General features: G+C 43.0%; 1 protein-coding gene across 1 annotated transcript in view; it reads right to left on the reverse strand.

The window, feature by feature from the left end:
* Positions 1-18309, reverse strand: part of wwox (WW domain containing oxidoreductase) — a 134308-nt gene that overhangs the window by 75664 nt on the left and 40335 nt on the right. The window contains exons 7-8 of the mRNA XM_056387400.1: positions 17122-17307; positions 14000-14264 (exon numbers count right to left, since the gene is read on the reverse strand). Of these exons, the coding sequence (XP_056243375.1) occupies positions 14000-14264; positions 17122-17307 (451 nt within the window). The remainder of the gene's footprint in view (positions 1-13999; positions 14265-17121; positions 17308-18309) is intronic.

The following is an 18309-nucleotide window of genomic DNA, read 5'->3' on the forward strand; positions in this document are numbered from 1 at the left end:
CTCTCCTCAGCACTCCAACAGCCCCGGTGAAAGAGGAAGCCTTTTAAAGAGAACAGACTCTGCAATTATTTCCTCAACAATGGTGTCTCGAACAATACCTGGAGGCAAAGATTTTGCAAAGGCCTCTTCATCCTGGACATTAAATTACCAACCCAAGTACTAAACCAATTGTTCAATCTGCAGGTGAAGCAGAGGGTGGTGTGTTGTTCATTCACAAGTGCGAACCTTTACCTTTATCTCCTAACTTCAGATACTTTGTGCTAAAACATTACAAGGAAGGGATTTAAATCCCAGACCCAGTATAAAGACCCAGTAAACCCTGTGCCGTTAGCAACACTGTACTTACTTCAGTGACTGGTGCACTGTGCGTCAACCCTACATAAACAACCTGAGACCTCATGCAGAGGTCGCCAGCGACTCAATTACATCCTACTGTTATCAAAAAAGCTCAACAGAATGAAGAAAAAAATCCTGTGATAACAGAGTTGTGACTCAAGAGCAAATGAACCGCGGCTGTCCGTCCCGCCATTCCACATTCACTGATCGGCTCTCTCTGCTCAGTCAGTTGAACTACAATGACCCCTACTGGCCTCAAATGGTACTGGGTTACTGTGATGTGGCGTCAGACAAAGAGCTTGTACTTCATTGTGAACTTCTTGCTTTCCTCTGACTGAGTCAGGGGAAGGAATGACAGAGATGATGCTTCTCTTTTTCCTCTTGTAATTTAAACTCTACAATTATCTCCAAACTCATCATCAAAAGTCTCAGTTTTGACTTTTTCTGACGTTGTTGTTTTGAGTCTCTTTTTTCATCTTCTTTCATTCACTTCCATCTTTTCCTCCCACCGCTCCAACATCTATCTCTCTCTCCCTCTCTCTCTCTCCCTCTCTCTCTCCCGAGGCCTTGGCACCCTTGGCAGGGCCTCTCCCGCTGGGTGTGTTGGCAGAGCTCTGTCTCTGATTCACCCACAGCGTGCCCTCTGGCTTAACAGGCTGGCACAAGGACACGGAGCAGAGTTGAGAGAGGAGGGCAGGGCACGAAGCATGGAGCTACAGACTGATAGAGCCATATATTATTAAAAGAAAGTTATCACAGAGCAGGGGAGCAGAATGAGTTAAGTTATTTGAGGTGCAGACGACGGTCTTAGGCCTGTGGTTTTTGTGAGCAAGGCAGAAAATGTGAGAATGGAGCGGCGGGAACTATTCTGTTGGTTTGCACGTGTGTCTGGAGGAGGACATTAGAGTGAGACACACATGCAGCCTCACCTTGAGGAACCACTGACCCCACACACCTTTATTGCATCTCCAATTAGAAGAGAGGGAGGGAGGAAGGGAGAGATACAGAGAGGGAGAGATGGAAAGAGAGAAAGAAAGAGGGGGAGAGATGTATTTCATAAATGTAGTTCCATAAAGAGCACTGACCCAAATGGCATTCAGTAATTCTTCCCTGTGCCAGAGGAGGTGGGATAATCAGAAACTTCATCAAGTTCACTCCTTCCTTCTCTCCTTCCCTGCGTCTGCAACACCTCCTACCGTCCCACCCTCTGCTGGAACCTCTTAAACAAAAATCGTGTGTAATAACTGCATAACGTGTACAGTGCATCCGGAACACGCATCAAAGAACATCCCTCTACACCCCCATCATTGCTTAATTTTAATTAAACAAGTTTCCTCCACTCAGAGTCTCTCCATCTCTCATCTCTTTGATCTGTTCCCATCCGAATCACAGCGAAAGAAACCGTCCATCTCCACTTTGAGAAAGTCGTACGTGTTTGATTCTGAAGACTCCCAGGCAGCAGCGGTACAGCGTTGATTTAACGTACACAAAAAGGCATCAAAGCACTGGCAAAATTTTTTTTACAGAATATACAAAAGAAAAAAGTCCCCTTGTCAAACACTGCACTATAACTACAAGCCTGTATGAGTCTACCAATAAGAGCAGAACACATTCCTTTTTGAAACTGTTCAATAAATTCAAATCTGTCTTCATGACAATGTCGGCAATACATATCAAATCTGTCACTGCTGTGTTGAGATGGATATGGGAGGGCAGAAATCTGAAAGAAAATAATACAATTAAAGTGTGTCTCAAGCGCCAAGTCCCCATCGATCCATTCGCTCTCTTTTTCAATACACTATGGACTTAACATGGACTTATTCTTTCTTAAGCACAACCGGGACCGCTCCCTCCCCCCGGGGTGCAACTCTGACACAATGCTTCAAAAGAACATTTTGTTTATATGTTCAATACCAGAAACATCAATAAAATTATCCAATCATTAATTTCCAATTCAATACAAATTTAATGCAGAGCCACGGAGTAGCCAGCTCATATCCAATAAAGACATCTATCCCCAATCACTCAGCTCAGTGCTTCACACTGCGCACGCACACACACACACACACACACACACACACACACACACACACACACACACACACTTATCAATGGGCCTGTCCCTAAAACAGCTATTCCTCACACACTGACTCAATACTGAGGAGAGGGAGGAAAAGAAGGAAGAGAGCAAATAAGGAGGAGAGTGTGTGTGTGTGTGTGTGTGTGTGTGTGTGTGTGTGTGTGTGTGTGTGTGTGTGTGTGTGTGTGTGTGTGTGTGTGTGTGTGTGGAGTTATTATTTCTTAAGCACAACTGTCAAGGTCAGAGTCTTGACACTGGATGGTTTGGTCATACAGGAACATGGAACCAGTGGAGAAATGTATGCACATTGTTTAAGTATAGTGATACTGCAATTTATTCTATTAAAAGTCTTATATCCAGAAGTTTATTTAACTACAAAAGCAAAAGTAATCTCATTATGCAGCAGAACAGACCCTGTCAGAGTTATGATATTACATATAATATCATGGGATGATTATTACTGATACACATCAAAGTCAAGTGAAACAACTTGGAGAGTAAAACATGTAGAAAAGTTGTATAAAGCCTATTGTGGGGTAAGTGATGTCACTTTGTTTAATCTTTCAAATTCATCATATCTTATTTACTGATCACATGTTTCAAATGTAAAATCTTCATCTGCAAATCAACTAGTAACTGTGACTGTCAGATGAAAGTAGTGAACTTAAAAATATTACTTAAAATGTAGGAGTAGAAGTGCAAAGTAACATTGAATAGAAATTCTCACCTAAAGCACAAGTTACTCAAAATTGTAGTAAAGTACAATAACTGAGTAAATGTACTTTATTACAGTAAAGGCCACCACCACAGGTTCATGGAAGCTGGGCATGGAAGAACAGTGGGTGCAGAAAGAGATGAAAACACACAAAAACATCTCATGCATCATGGTTTCACTGTGACTTCTGTAAGGAGCTCTTATGCGCTGCGATCAACAAGCTCATTCATGGTCAATTTTGAGATCAATGGCAGGTACAACAGTTCTGTGCTCGATGATACAATCTATAGCTCTCTGTTGCATGTGATTAGGAAATGTGTGGAAATGCTATCAGTATCGAATATCATACAGGTAGTGAACTCAGCTGAGCCCGCACCGACTATAACCGCGACATGATGCATACCAGATAGAGCCGTGAGCTACATGTATGTTTTTAACGTGTTAGAGCTGGCGAGATGACACGAGAGCCAAGGTTCACGGGTCAAGTAGAGTCGAACCAGGTAGGCGATTGGCTGATCAGGTCTGAGTGTAATGACTAATCAATGGTTGAATGCATTAGCCTAATCTAATGGGCCAGGTGGGAGAGGACAGCGCTAGACGCATGGAACACATGATTGAGCACAACATGCAACAGTAATGCAATCAATAACACACAGAGTGGTCTAACCCCAAGGGGGGGTCCCCACTACTGGAATGACTTGCTCCACATACATTTAGGAGGTGCTCCGTGTGTGTGTGTGTGTGTGTGTGTGTGTGTGTGTGTGTGTGTAAATATGTATGGATGGTTGCTTAGGGGAGGACAGAAAAGGAACCAAGCTGTTTTAGTCTGATTGATTGCATTATGAAATGAAATGAGGGAAATCAAAGCCTTTTGTTTCTGGCCAGCACCTTCACACACACTTCAATGAGGAGCTACTGTGTGTTTCTACCCACCTAAGAGAGAGAGATGCACTAAAAGACAAAGCGAAAGAGAAAGTGATGTAAGTGATGGGGGTGCTTTTCTTTTTAATGCAAAAAAGGTGAAATACAGGAAAGGAATCGTCAGTCTGTTTATACATTAAGGGGAAGGAGAAGTGAGACGTTCTTCATGCAGTGTTTAGGGTCGTCCCGGGAGAAAAGGCAGCCTCCTCTGTGTGTGATTTGACCTTCCACCATCACTCAGTGATGAGCATTATGTGAAACTGTATGTGGGTTAAAAGCATTGCTGAGCTCTCAGGTACTAGTCTGTGCATTACTGAGGTCATTCACATCTCTAACCCCTATCAGATGAATGTGTTTTAAGGCAAAGTATGTCATGCAGAATAATGCTATCACAAAGGAAACACAAATCTAACACTGACATTTGTTAAATAAAAGAACAAAGCTAGTAAAATTAGAGGAACAGACTTTTTTGTTTTGTTGTTTTATTTATGACTATGAAAAAGTGGCAAAACATTGATCAGCTCACAAGGAGATCAACCAAAGATCCACTATGAGAGAGAGAGAGAGAGAGAGAGAGAAGAGAGAGAGAGAAAGAGAGAGAGAAAGAGAGAGAGAGAGAGAGAGAGAGAGAGAAAGAGAAAGAGAGAGATGACAAGTTAGGGACAAGAGCCAGTCAGAGCAGAGGACAGGCCTGGGTCAATACTTGCGGCACATACTGCTGACACTGCACTGCTTAACACACACACATGCACATGTGCACGCCACACACACACATACACACACACATTTTCACATGGACAAGTACACAAAAGATAGAGAGACATCAGACCAATCAGTCAGCCGGTGTCAATATTTCAGGAGAAAGACAGGAAGAAGGAGAGAATGCAAGTCTGTGTGTGTGTGCGTGCGTGCGTGCGTGCGTGCGTGTGTGCGTGCGTGAGTGCGTGCGTGCGTGCGTGAGTGCGTGCGTGCGTGTGTGTGAAAGATAGAGATCCCCACAATTAAGCAACTTTTACAGACTAAAATTTCACCTTCTAACATTTCTTTTGGGGATGGCCATTTTTAGAAGAAGAAAGATTTATGTGAAAAGCACTTAAAGTGTCAGTTCACCCAAATCGCAAAAAACATTTTCTGACTGACTTCTTAGGTTTTCTAACAGTGCAGTTTGGGCCTTTGCCTATATTGTCTTAGTAAGGTTGAAATAAAACAAAAACTGCATGTATTTGCTGAATCTTCCAGGGTAATGGAGATTTTTTGAAAAGACAAACTGCTGTTAATTTTCTTAAATGTAAGTTTTCAGTGCTGTGCAGAAAACAATCCTTTAACCTGTCTTGTTTTCAGGTGGTGGTAATGCCACAGACGGATTTTCTCAAAATCTGGGCAATTTTAAATTCAGATGAGCTATAGGGGTTAAATTGTTTTGAATTTTTTTCATCTCATTTATTAATCGATAAATCAACTAACAGATTGAAAGAAAATGAATTGACAGAAATTCTGATAATCAATTAATCATTTGGCTGCTTTTAGCATAAGAAAAATTAGAAAATTGTACTGCTTCCAGGTTCCCCGATATGAATGTCTGGGTAGACGTTTTCACTGCTTTTTTTGTTTGTTTGTTTGTTTGTTTTCTTGTTTAGAACAAAACAATTAATTAATTAATTAAGAAAATAATCAGTAAATTAACCAGTAATGAAAAAAATAATTAGTTGGAGCCCTCATCACATTCTATTACTACTACATGCGTGCTGTAAATGTACACTAACAAGGACAATCTGGTGACGAGTCTGTGATGCTACAGCCACACAATTTATCTCAGCCTTACTGATTTTACCTCAGTGTCAATATTATTATTCTTTTTTGTTTAACGTCTCTCTCCGTGTGTGTGTGCATGTGTGTGTGTGTGTGTGTGTGTGTGTGTGTGTGTGTGTGTGAGTGTGCGTGCGTGCGTGCACCTATCACAGACCCCGCTGTGATAGGGGCCTCTCCATCTTTGAAATGAATTAGCGTGTGGTGCCTTATTGAGTGAGGTGCAGTGTTTAAGTGAAACTGATGAGAGATGTGTGAGCGGTGAGGACTGGACTATAAGTATGTGGCTGGGGTCACAGGTTAATCCCTATTGATTTACTCCACCGTCTGCATATAGCCACACAGGAAGACAAGGAAGGAGAGGCCTGCTTTACCAGCTATCACACAGCACAAATGCAGGATAAAAATCACTGCTCACACACACCTACACCTTCACATAAACAAATGCACACACACGCGCGCACAAACACACACACACACTCTGTTACCCGATGCTAAGTAGGGTAAGGACAAGAAAATTAAGTATCATTTAATCTCTAAATAGGTAGTTAAAGACCTTCTGCTTAGGAAGATTGCAGACCATGACCTCCTAATAATCATGACCTCCTAAGGATCAATGAAAGATATAAGATGAGTGATGTACACGCGAGCGTATTATCAGGAGCAAAAATGTATTTATGAAGACGTGCATGTGTTTCTGCAAAACTGGTTTAACACAGGAAACACACGTGAACGTGCAGCCACAAATGTCAGTGTGGTAACAGATTTAAACGCTACATTCAAACTGTGAAATCACAGCAACTCCCGACAGACCAACAGACCAGACCAGAGTGTTTGATGAGGAACCCAAATAACACCCAGACTAGGCTGTATGTATAAACAAGCTCTTCACAATTTCACCCCAGAGGAGGAAAGGTGAAATATTACATTAATATGAACAACTATTAATAATAACCCCCCCTCCTCTCTCTCTCCCCCCACCTCTTACCCCATCACTCCTTCTCTCTCCATCTCTATCTCACTCCCTCTCTCTCTCCCTCTCTCTCTCTCTCTGCCTCTAATCCTATCATGCGGGCAATAAGTGTATGCACCATGAGCACATTTAATTTCTGCGGTTGGTTTTCAGCGAGCCCAGAGGTGAGCCTTAATAAGGATCAATGGCACTTTATCTGGGACAGCACCCACTTCACAGCATGCAAATTACACAGCAACCCTTAAAAAAAGAAATGGATTTAATTAAAAAATGTAGAACCACAGGCTCTGGAAATTCAATTAAAGGATTTATGCAAAGGTTGGCTAGCTTTTTGTGTTGCAGTTCCTGCTTATATAATGAGCTTTTCATATTAAAAATCAATAGGTAATCTGGGCTAGGGGATCGGCTGCTTATGTACATTTTTGAAATCAATTTGAAAAATAGTCCATCAGCTCTGTGTCACAACAAAGAGGGGAGGGAGTGGTGTGTGTGTGTGTGTGTGTGTGTGTGTGTGTGTGTGTGTGTGTGTCCAGTTGGGGGGGGGGGGCGCGTGGGGGGGGGGGGCAGGAGAGGTGGACTGTTGAGGGAGGGGTGATAGGTCACATCTTTCTCCTCTCTGAGGTTCACAGGAATAAAAGCTCTGAAGTTTTAAAGGTAAGAGAGTCGGAGGGTGAAGGAGGCAATGTGGAAGAGTAGAGGGTAAGTGAGTAAGGATGTCTCTCTGGTCAGGTCAGTTTCTGGCTCTTTGGCCTGTTCTGATCCCTTCTATTAGAAAGAGAGTCCCTTGGCGATGAGGGTCTAGCTGGCTCTGACCTGTGGCTCTGGGGTAATTTAGCCCAGCCCCTACTCAGACTGAGCCCAGACTCAGACAACCTCGGCTGGGGAGACGTCCTAATGGCCTCCCTGAGGTGTCTCGAGCTGGAGGAGCAGGGAGGATGTGGTTTAAGGCCTTTAAGTAATGTTTTTTACCACAAACAAAACGCAGTCCATCATAGAAAGATAGAGTATATTATAAAGAAGTAAAGGCAAAACAAACATGCACTGTACAAAAATATATATAAAGAAAAAGGAACATCAACAAGATGATCATCACACTGCAGCAAAATTCCATTTTAAAATGTTTGATTCTTAAAAATGACTTTCTTCTTCAACTTGCTCCGTTTTCAACGGGGATATTGTTCATGCCTCCTTCACACTCATGTTGTATAACTGTACATAGGCAGGAGGGGTGAATGACTGACTGCATACAGTAGCAGACTGTCAGCATTTGATTGGTTCTTTATTGATCGAGACACGCTCTCCATCACATCAACTCATCCACAATAAACCATTTACACAGTTTCCCTGTGCAGTGGACCACATAACCAGACCTCAGGCCATCTCTGTTCACTCAGTGTGAGTGTGTGTGTGTGTGTGTGTGTGTGTGTGTGTGTGTGTGTGTGTGTGTGTGTGTGTGTGTGTGTGTGTGTGTGTGTGTGTGTGTGTGTGCGCGTGTCTGAGCATGTGTGTGTGTTTGTTTTTTTTTTAATGAAATGGTATCTCCGTGGACAATAATCCCAGTAACAGGATTGGGCAAGAACACACATGTCAATACAGCCAAATGGGATTGTATGCTTTTATCCATCGCCACACCAACACGTCTTTCTCTCCCTATGTCTCTCTCTCTCCCTCTCCCTCTCCCTTAGTGCAGCAGCACAGCAGGGAATGTCTGGCAGGAATATCACATTCATTATATCTAGTTCCTCAAAAATGATCTAAAACATGGCCTCTTAAGGAAATCAGTGCATCATCAGAGGTTCACTTTGAGTATGTGAATTTCATACCAATTGATATAATGTGTAATATTCTGTCTACACCACTGAGGAGAAACCTACACAGTGTCTCCAGTCAGACTGGAGCTGACCCCCCCCTGTGTAGCTCCTAATCATCCAAGAGGACTCTATTACAAGGGCCTGGCAGCTCATCTAACCCTACAGAGGAGAAGGGGGGCTGGCAGGGAGACTGGGACCTCTGCTCCTCTTTCTTTCCACATGGTTGAGCACCACACACACTGAACTGGCGCGCACACACACACAGGTTGTCTGGGTGTGCAGCAGAGCCACTGCAACTGTGTGCTACACCAGATAGCAGATAGAGCACCTGACCTTACGTCTGTCTGCAGGAGCGAAACTGATAAAGAAGACTGAAGTAACAGAGGCTGTTGCGCTTACAGCACCGATCACCCCAACCCAATGCATGTCTGTTATATGGTAATACTGATGTCTTCATCGCAGGACCTGTCTCTGGGGTTAACCCCCAAGGAGCAGCAGAGAGCTCCTGGTCACAGCAGGCAAGGCTCTGCAGAGGAGGCACTTGCAATCCCACTACTCCTGACTGAAAAACCATTTCTCTCATACAGCCATGACTGCTGGTGCCTGGTCAAAAGTTCAGCCTGTGCATATGTAAAAAGGTGGCCTGGTGCCCGAGGCAGGATCCTGGGTAAAATAATCATGCTAAAACACTAAGAAGCATGGGACGAGGCGAGAGCGCTGATGAAACCGGCCCCCGGGGGGACTAAAGTGTCTGATTGGGCCAGCGGAGCCTCTTAGGCCCGTGCCCATAACAACCCCCTCCCCTCTTTCTACCCATTATAGTGGATGATGAGGTACTGGAGCCACTGCCCACTCTGATCTCCATGCAGCTTTGCACTGTCTGTGCCTATAGTTAAGGTATAGATTTGATGAGTATAGGCTGAGCCCAGCTGCTCAGAGCCTGAGGGTACACTGATCTTGAGGGAGCAATCAGTCAGTCAACAAAATGTCACAGGGTCAGCGTTACAGCGTGACAAGACGGTGACAACTTCACAAAAGGTTACTGCCCAACTAATAACTGCAACAGTCACTGAAATTTATTATGTGCTTTTTAAACGTGTGCCCCAGCCTGAGTTTTGGTTCAAAGTGTATCATCGAATAACTTTTACAGCATATACATGATCTCAAAAGGCCTGAAAATCTACATCAAATAAATCAATCAGAATCTCTGTCAATCAAATTTTTGAGCATTAAATTGCTGCAACTAAATTGCAGAACTGTGATAAAGGCTGTCTTTTGCCTTTCTCGCTCTCTCTTAGTTTCTCTCACACTCACAAACCACTGCAGGCCAGATCATTCAACACTGATAATCACACCAAAGGACACAGGGAAAACTCCCACTCTAAACACGCTGAATTAAAGAAACAGGAGTTACAGGCCTGGTCGCACAATCTCTGATAAGTAGATCAAGGCATGGGGAGGGGAACATGATGTTAGTGAGAGATAGTTTGGCTGATTAAAATGTCATGGCTCTTTATAGATGCCTTTCTCAACTCAGCAAAATGAAATCAGCTCTCTACATCAACAGCAGAGTGGGCTGTGCACCCCGCTAATATAGAAGTTTCTTTCCCTTAAGTAGAATCCACAACACAAAGAATGCAAAATATAGGAAGTCAAAATATATTTGGGTAATATGCGAACAAAATACAGAATCAAAAGATAAAAGTGGAGTGTAAAAGTGAAGCGCTGATAAAATAAGAGAGCATGAAGCACATTTAATGACAGAGGAAAGCATGAACAGGATTGGATGACCAAGAACAGAGTGCATGGCCTGACGTGACATTACCTCGCCTTTACTACAACAATCAAATTAAAGATTTAGGACCACATGTAGCTCCAGGTGTTTCAGTAGTCTCCACGTTGTGCGCTTGTCCGTGTGTGTGTGTGTGTGTGTGTCTACTCGTGTAGGGCAACTGTATATCACTCCACCTGTGCTCCTATAAATCAAACCGGTGTTTTAAATGAGAGGCTGGTTATTTGCGCAAGAACACACACGGGGGCTTTGTGATTGTTTTTTGGAGTCGACATTCTGCTTATGTTTGCATCCCAGAACAATCTCCATGGATCCCGCAAGCGTGCGCAAGCAATTAAAGCGATACCATCTTCATATCCCTGCAACCAATAACTGAAATTATATCACTGTTTTATTAAGCCCTTAATGTGGGGGCAGAAGGAGTGAAGAGTGGGATTTTAAAGAGGATACACTTTTAGGGGCCTTATCAACCCCAGATTTAAATAAGAGCAAATGCTCAGCTTAAGGGTGTGCCTGTGTATCTGTGTGTGTCTGTGTGTAAAGCTGTGTGTCTGTGTGTGGCCTTTATCAGACATGAGTTTTAGCTAATCGCTGTGTCAGCACACCAGAATTTAATTACTAGCTCTACCTTTGTCCTTTAATATTTACTAACATCTACACTACGTTTAATTAACCAAGTGTAGAAAAGCCAATGCCCCATTCTGGAAGAGAACCCGCTCTGCTAATTGCATCTGTGTGCTCACATCCAAAACGTTAACACCCTTCCCTTAGACACACAAAGAACATGGAAGTGTCATCCACTCTAGGGTACACTTCCAAATCATCTGATTAAAAAGCATGTTTAACAAATTTTGGTCCAACTAAAGTTGACACAAACCAAATTTGAAGATGGAAACAAGACAGCAAGTGAAGAAAAAGAACTAAGGAAAATGTTCGAGAAGGTAAAAAGGGAGCAGCAGGGAAAAAAAGTGTTTTGTGACAGACATAGTCAAATTGAGGAAATGTTCAGCTTGGCATTTTGTGAAAGGTGCTGAGGAGCAGTTCATCTCATCTCTCATCCTATGTCAGAAGGAGGAGAGACAAATGACGGCCTGAGGCCTTGTGTCTGTCAAACATGATGGATCAGAATAACGCTTCACTAAAACTCCACCACGCTGCCTTTCAACACATCACATTTTCCCTTCAGTGAAAACACTAAATTGATAAACTATGAAGAGTAGCTAATGGAAAGATGTAATAGTCAAACTAAAGCATATATTAGGAGGCTGTGGAGCCTAAAGGGTAGAGTGCTGCTATCCATTGAAAAGTCTTGCAGGGCAGAGGACACAATAGAGATGAAGATAAATCACAGTGCTGGATTTTATCGTTCATATCCAAAGTGTGTGAGGACATTAACCTCAGGCACCTTACATCACCTCATAAGCACACACAAGTGCTGCGGACACTCTCTCGCACATACATACAGTTCATGTAGTCATTTACTGTTCACCGACATGCAGATGTGTCCTCGCACACACCTAAGTTGCCACTCTGAGCTGTATTGTAGAGGTAATTGCCACAGTGTGATACCTTGAGAGGAAACTTAAACAATAATTCTGCTAATATCTTATGATATCATCAGATGTCATAGACAGCGATACATAAATGCACTGGACATTACTCTATAATGCAAACACTGTAAACCAGAACTTCTGTATGGAATTTAAATGCTTCATTAACTTCAGTTGATTCATATCCTCATCTGGGTGAAAATTCGCCAGTGTGCACTGGAGGTCACAGACTAATGAAGACAACAGAAATGACACAACCAGCAGAAAACAAAAAGAGATGCAATTGTGAATCACCAGAGATGGCGCACTCCACTCCTCAGCTCAACCTAGAAATTTTAGCCACAACATAGCAATGGCCTTGGCACCCCATATTCCCACTGTAACCCCCACAAGACATGTTCATAAGCCTTTTGTAAGTCCATCAAAAACCAGAAATAGACAACCTCCAATGAATCAGTTATACCCTTCCTTTCTAACTGAGCTGAGCAGTAACCATCCACTCCACTCCACCAGCGAGATGGGAAAGGATCTGTGTTCTCTAAAGAGGGTGTTGGGTTTGAGTTCCTTGAAGTGTCCCTTCCACCAACCGTCAATATCCCATGTTATGGTTAACAGCTCCCCTCTCTGCTGAGAGCAGCTTTAGCAAAACATACTGCCGCAATCAGATGATACAATTCCGCTAATGAACTAGGTTACACTCAAACATGATGTTCATCAAGAACAGTGTGTAACTGGCACTGAAGTGGAATAATAAAATACCACTCAGGTTCAGATCAGGCAGGCTGTTCATCCCAATCACCCGTCTACAGAGGTTTCTCCAACGCTGCCCATGTGAGCACTGAAGTCCTCCAACACGACTACAGAGTCCCGAGCCCCTGCTCGTGACCACAAGTACTGTTCAGTGTATAGACATAAAAGACAGTCATGGCTTTCCTCTCTATGAAACACAGACGCACAGAGGTATCGTTCTCAAAGTGTGAGGGAAACTCCAAACCAATGCTGCTCTACGGGGGGGGGGGGGGTCTATGGCCGGCAGGCTCTATGTAGTAGTTTGGATCCAGAGAGCCAGCGCTGTAGAGGTGAGCCCGGCTACATGTATCTGACACAGCTGTATCTCATTCACCATCTTCAGCTCCTTCCCCATTAGTGACTGACATTCCTTGTCCAAAGACCCTTACCTGCGATTAGTTAACCGAGGGAAATCCATCAAGGACCTCTTGACCCAAAAACACAAAAGGAACCGGCACCATCACGATCAAGTGTCAGCTCTCTGAGCAGATCTCATTTTTTTGCTGCATCAAGACTAAACTTTTCAACAGCACAGCACCTGGTCTCCTCTCTTTGTCTCTCTCAAAGACAGCCCGTGAGGACAAAATACTTTTACTGCATATCTGCTCTCAGACAGGTCTTTGCAAAACGAGGTTGAGTCAGCCTGCTAATATAACACAGAATTTAAGATAGTGCATCTGAAGATATCTGGTAACAGGTTTCCTGGTGGGAAAGAGGTATATGGTAAAAACATATTTGACAGAGCTTATTATCTTAGTACTCTAGAGTACATGACTGCACGGGATAAGAGACCTGAGTTTGCGCAGTGCATTTACTGTAACCTAATAGTCACAGTACACAGGATCTGGAATATCGCCTACCCTGGTGAAAGGATTGGGGAACGCGCTCTCAGAGTTAAATAAACAGTGACAAGAGGAAGAGGAAAACAAACCACAGAGTATCTCTCTATCTTTGAAACCCAGACTCTCCCTGAGCTCTCAGCACTCAACGGATCAACCCCTCTCCATCCTTTTCCTCTCCTCTCTCCCAGGAGTGTGCCAAGACAAATATATAGGCAGAGTAAGGGACACAGAGTCAGAAAAAAAAAAAGATTGTAATATAGAGAGGTGAATTCACTGACTTGCTTCCCATGTAGAAAAATATATCATGCTGCTATATCGGTCATGCTACAGGTTGCGCAGTCACAAGGTTCTATAACACTTTTTCAAACTTGTCTTTTCCCTTACCATAGACTTGGTGAAAGGTCTGGCCAGCGTGAAGAGAAAGGTCATCAGCCACCAGCTCCGGTGAATTGAGGTGTACATCATGTTCCCAGGATGCACTGCGTTGGAGGTGACACCGTGAGATGAGAAGCGGCGGTGGAGCTCGTTGCTGAAGAGGATGTTGCAGAGTTTGGCCCGATTGTAAGCCAGCATGGACCAGTACTCCTTCTTTGGGGGAGACAGCAGGGCTAAGTCCACCTTGCCACTTGAGTCTAACAGGTCTGTGAACCTGAAACATAATCCACATCAAGAGTATTTAGAGTGTGAGTGTGTGTCTGTGTGTGTCTGCCTGTGTGTAGGCTTTCTACCAGCAGATGTGTGTTGCTGGCTGCATACAAATCAAAGACATGACATGATGTTCTTTAATTGCCTCCGACAGAGCTGTTAAACTCCAGATGTTTGACAAGGCCCCTTAAACATTACACTACTCGTTGTGTTATTATGCAGTCACACAATAACATCACAATACACGGACACGAAAACTACACTCCCTGTGTGTGTGTGTGTGTGTGTGTGTGTGTGTGTGTGTGTGTGTGTGTGTGTGTGTGAGAGAGAGCGATAGGCTCCAAACCGGCGGAACACATCCTACATATTAATCCAGTCATTAGAAAACAACCAATCAAAATGTCACCTGGTTTCCTTGTTGTGATTTTACAAGCTCGCTGCCTCTTGTTTACTGTCGCCTTCCGCAACATCCTTGCTTGGCTAAATTACAACATCTGCAGGCTTTTCATTTCATGTGCTGCAACTTCATAACTACTTTAGCAAGTAGAGGTTGATAAATCAATTGCCACAGCACCAAATGGGAGTTTGTTTTTTTTTCCAAATATGTTCACATGTTATACTAAAGTTACATTTGAAGGAGGTTTTACAGTGACATTACAATCAATGGATTACCCTGCCAGATGGTCCACACAATTTTGCATAATGATATATAAAGATTTTAGTTAACAAAAATATCTTGTCTGTACATAAAAGTATGGAGCCAAAGTTGAAGCTTAGATCTATCAAAGGTAATTACATTAAGGATCAGATCAGACCAGATCTGATGCAGTACTAGGGCAAAGTAAACCTGTACTGGGCCAATTCCACAGTAAGCCCCTATGGTGGAAACTGATAAAGTGTCCAGCCATTACCGGCGTGTCCATCTCTCCCACCCCTGTCCCTTATAGGTCAATACTTTACCAGCGGACAAGGGGCTTAGGGAATACAATATGCTGCCAGGTCAGGGGTCACACACGCTTGTGAGGGGAGGCTAAGTGAATAAATGGGGAAATCAGCGGAAACTGAAAATAACACAAACACAAAAGGGAGCAACTTCAAAAGATGTAATATAGGTCTGGAATGAGGTGGACAGAATGGAAGATGTAATATGAGATATTGTCTATTTTCCCTCCTTCTTCTCTTCCCTCTAGTCTGTGTCACTGTGTAACTGACTCTCTCTAGTCCTGCTTAAGCCCTCTTTGAAGGGGTTAAAGCCATTGCTGCTTGCAGAGGAGAGAAGGAAAGGTGAATATATGTGGCGGGGAGGCAGAAAAGGAGAGAGGGAGCTGCAGGGCAAAGAGAGAAGAAAATACCTGACCATTTCTGGCTTTCCAATGTGTATAAATTTTACACATTTTGCCTGTTTCAATAGCAGCCTGACAGTTTTTACACCACCAAAACTTGTGTGAACACACTGTTCTTACTGTGTAGGAAAGTCTTGCATCAATCAAACTCTGTCAATACTTACATCATGACATGCTTTCTTTCAATAAGATTTCCCTTCACTCTCTCTTCCTCCTACAGCGTGTAACAGCAGTATGACCCGAAGTGAATCTGGGCGTTAAACCATCCCCTCCGCTGCTCCTGTCCTCTCATGCATGGCAGTCTGTATAACATAACTCATATGAGGGCCCCTGTAATAGTGCTGCTGTTTGATCTGCTAGAATAACTCTGCGTATGTTCTCCTTGTCTCAGGTCACTCTGCAGAGCTCCAATCAATCACTCTGCTTGGCTGTCTGACTGAGTGAAGCCAGGATCAATGTTGCACACACACACACTCACACATACTGACTCTGAAACACATGGCTCAGGGGCTGGGCTCACAGATCCCTGCAAGACATCATGCTTGTCTACTGTATGACAGGAAAAACAGAAGCCTATGGAGCAGAGTTGCTTGACAAAAAAGACAGACTCGAAAAACAAGAGATGGCAGAGAGAGGGAAAAGAAGGAAGAAAGGGGCTGAGTCAGGGGGTCACACAGAAAGGAGCAGATACTTGATCAAAGTAAATTTTAGCTGATAAGTCCATCCATCATGTTGATGATACGTTTAATTCATAGTGACAGTGTGCGGAGGGAAATGAGTTTTCAGTGAGTGAGGCTGTCATGTTTGACAATACGCATTAAGTCTGATCTATCAGTTTGTGGTGAAAACTAGCCAATGTAGCGGCTGTAACAGCATGACTGGAGTTGAAAAGTTGTTTCAGGAGCAATTATGTCCCCAGAGTGTTGGAAGGTATATTAGCACAAGGTGTCATCAAAATGTTAACCTGTTATCTCATCATCTATTGACTGTCGAGCAAAGCAGTGCTTATACGAAACTATATTTTCTAGAAAACTGAAGATGCCAGAGTAGTGTGTGCTATAATATTTGGAATATTTGGAATGGTGTCAAGTCAATTTTATTTTTGTAGCTAATAATCACACATTAGAAATGTTGTTATTGATGCGATTACATTTTGCTATTTTTCCTACTTACTTGGGGTCAGCCAAACTCAAAAAAACATTTAGAGCTTGTTGTCTTAAATGACTTTAACCTAGTTTAGCTTAATTCATGTATGTTTATAGTTTCCAGGGGCAGCTTATCTCAAATCTGCGGAAATACTGTATATACATGTGATAAACTGGAAAAAGAAACACCTTCTTATTAAGAATTAATTGGGATGATAAGTATTCTGTCTTAAAAATGCACAGGTCATGCTTATTACTTACTGAGATAGGTAAATCCTATCTAAAGTAAAGCCTAATTTTTCTAGTCCTCTCTTGAGACCATGTAGACATATTGATACCAAACTAGTCAAGCTGCCTAGTTTATTTTCTTTACCTGTGAGACTCTGAAGACACAACCACAACACGAGCAGGGGCCGAGCGGCGCAGCACATCCTGTAGGCACTGGACAAGGAGGAAGTGACCTAGATGGCAGATCTGGAAGGTGGACTCCAGCCCGTCCTCCGTCAGGCTCCAGGGTTGAGTGCACACTCCTGCATTACACACCAGAATGTGCAAAGGCCTGCGATGGGAGGAAGGCAGAAAACATGTTTGTTTATGGATGTGAGGTCAGAGGTCATTCAGTGGGCTTCACAGAAATAATAGAAGCATAAAAAGGTAGAAGTAAAAAGCATCATAAGAAAACAGTATAAAAACACGCATTATAAAACAGGTAATATCTAATTCAAGTGCAAGATTAAATGAAGACAGCAAGAAGGAGCAAATTACGCTTGGACAGATTTGATATCCATTGGGAGCTGGTTCCAGTAGTGAGCAGCATAGGTACCACTAACTGACCAGCTCCTGCAGATCCTATTAGCCTTATCAAGCATTTCAGAAACATTTTTAGGACGCAGACCATTTACTGCCTTGTAGACAATGAGTAAAAATTTTAATTCAACTATTAATTAACTGGAAGCCAGTGCAAAGACCTGATAATTGGAGTAATATGCTCTTTTTTCTTGGTTTTAGTTAGGACCCCAGCAGCAGCATTCTGAATAAGCTGTGGGTGTCTAATGGTCTTATTTGGTAAACCAGTGAGGAGAGCATTGCAATAGTCAACTCTGGAGGATATATAGGCATGAATAAGTTTCTCTGAATCTTGGGTTGAAACAATTGAAGGTTTGTTGCATCCAGCCATTCACCTTTTCAAGGCACAAACACAAAGAGTAGGACTGAAATCATTTGGTGAGCTAGCTAAATAAATCTGCATGTCATCTGCATAGCTACGATAAGCCACCTTGTTCTCTTGGAAGATATGTTTAAGAGAGAGCATACACAGGTTGAGCAGAGGGGGCACAAGAATGGATCCTTGTGGAACTCAATATGGCGTAGTGGTTTTCACTAATTAATGAGTGCCGATAGAGATAAAACAACCCCTAAGTAGGTCCTGAACCATGTGAGGACTGTTCCTGAGAGTCCTGCGCCGTTTTGTAATTTGTCTGGCAGTATTTAATGTCAACAGTATCAAAAGATGCGGAAAGGTCTAGCAATTTCAGGACAGTTATTTTACCTGTGTCTGTAT

This window comes from Seriola aureovittata, chromosome 10, assembly GCF_021018895.1.
Source record: "Seriola aureovittata isolate HTS-2021-v1 ecotype China chromosome 10, ASM2101889v1, whole genome shotgun sequence".
In the NCBI taxonomy this organism is placed as follows: Eukaryota; Metazoa; Chordata; class Actinopteri; order Carangiformes; family Carangidae; genus Seriola; species Seriola aureovittata.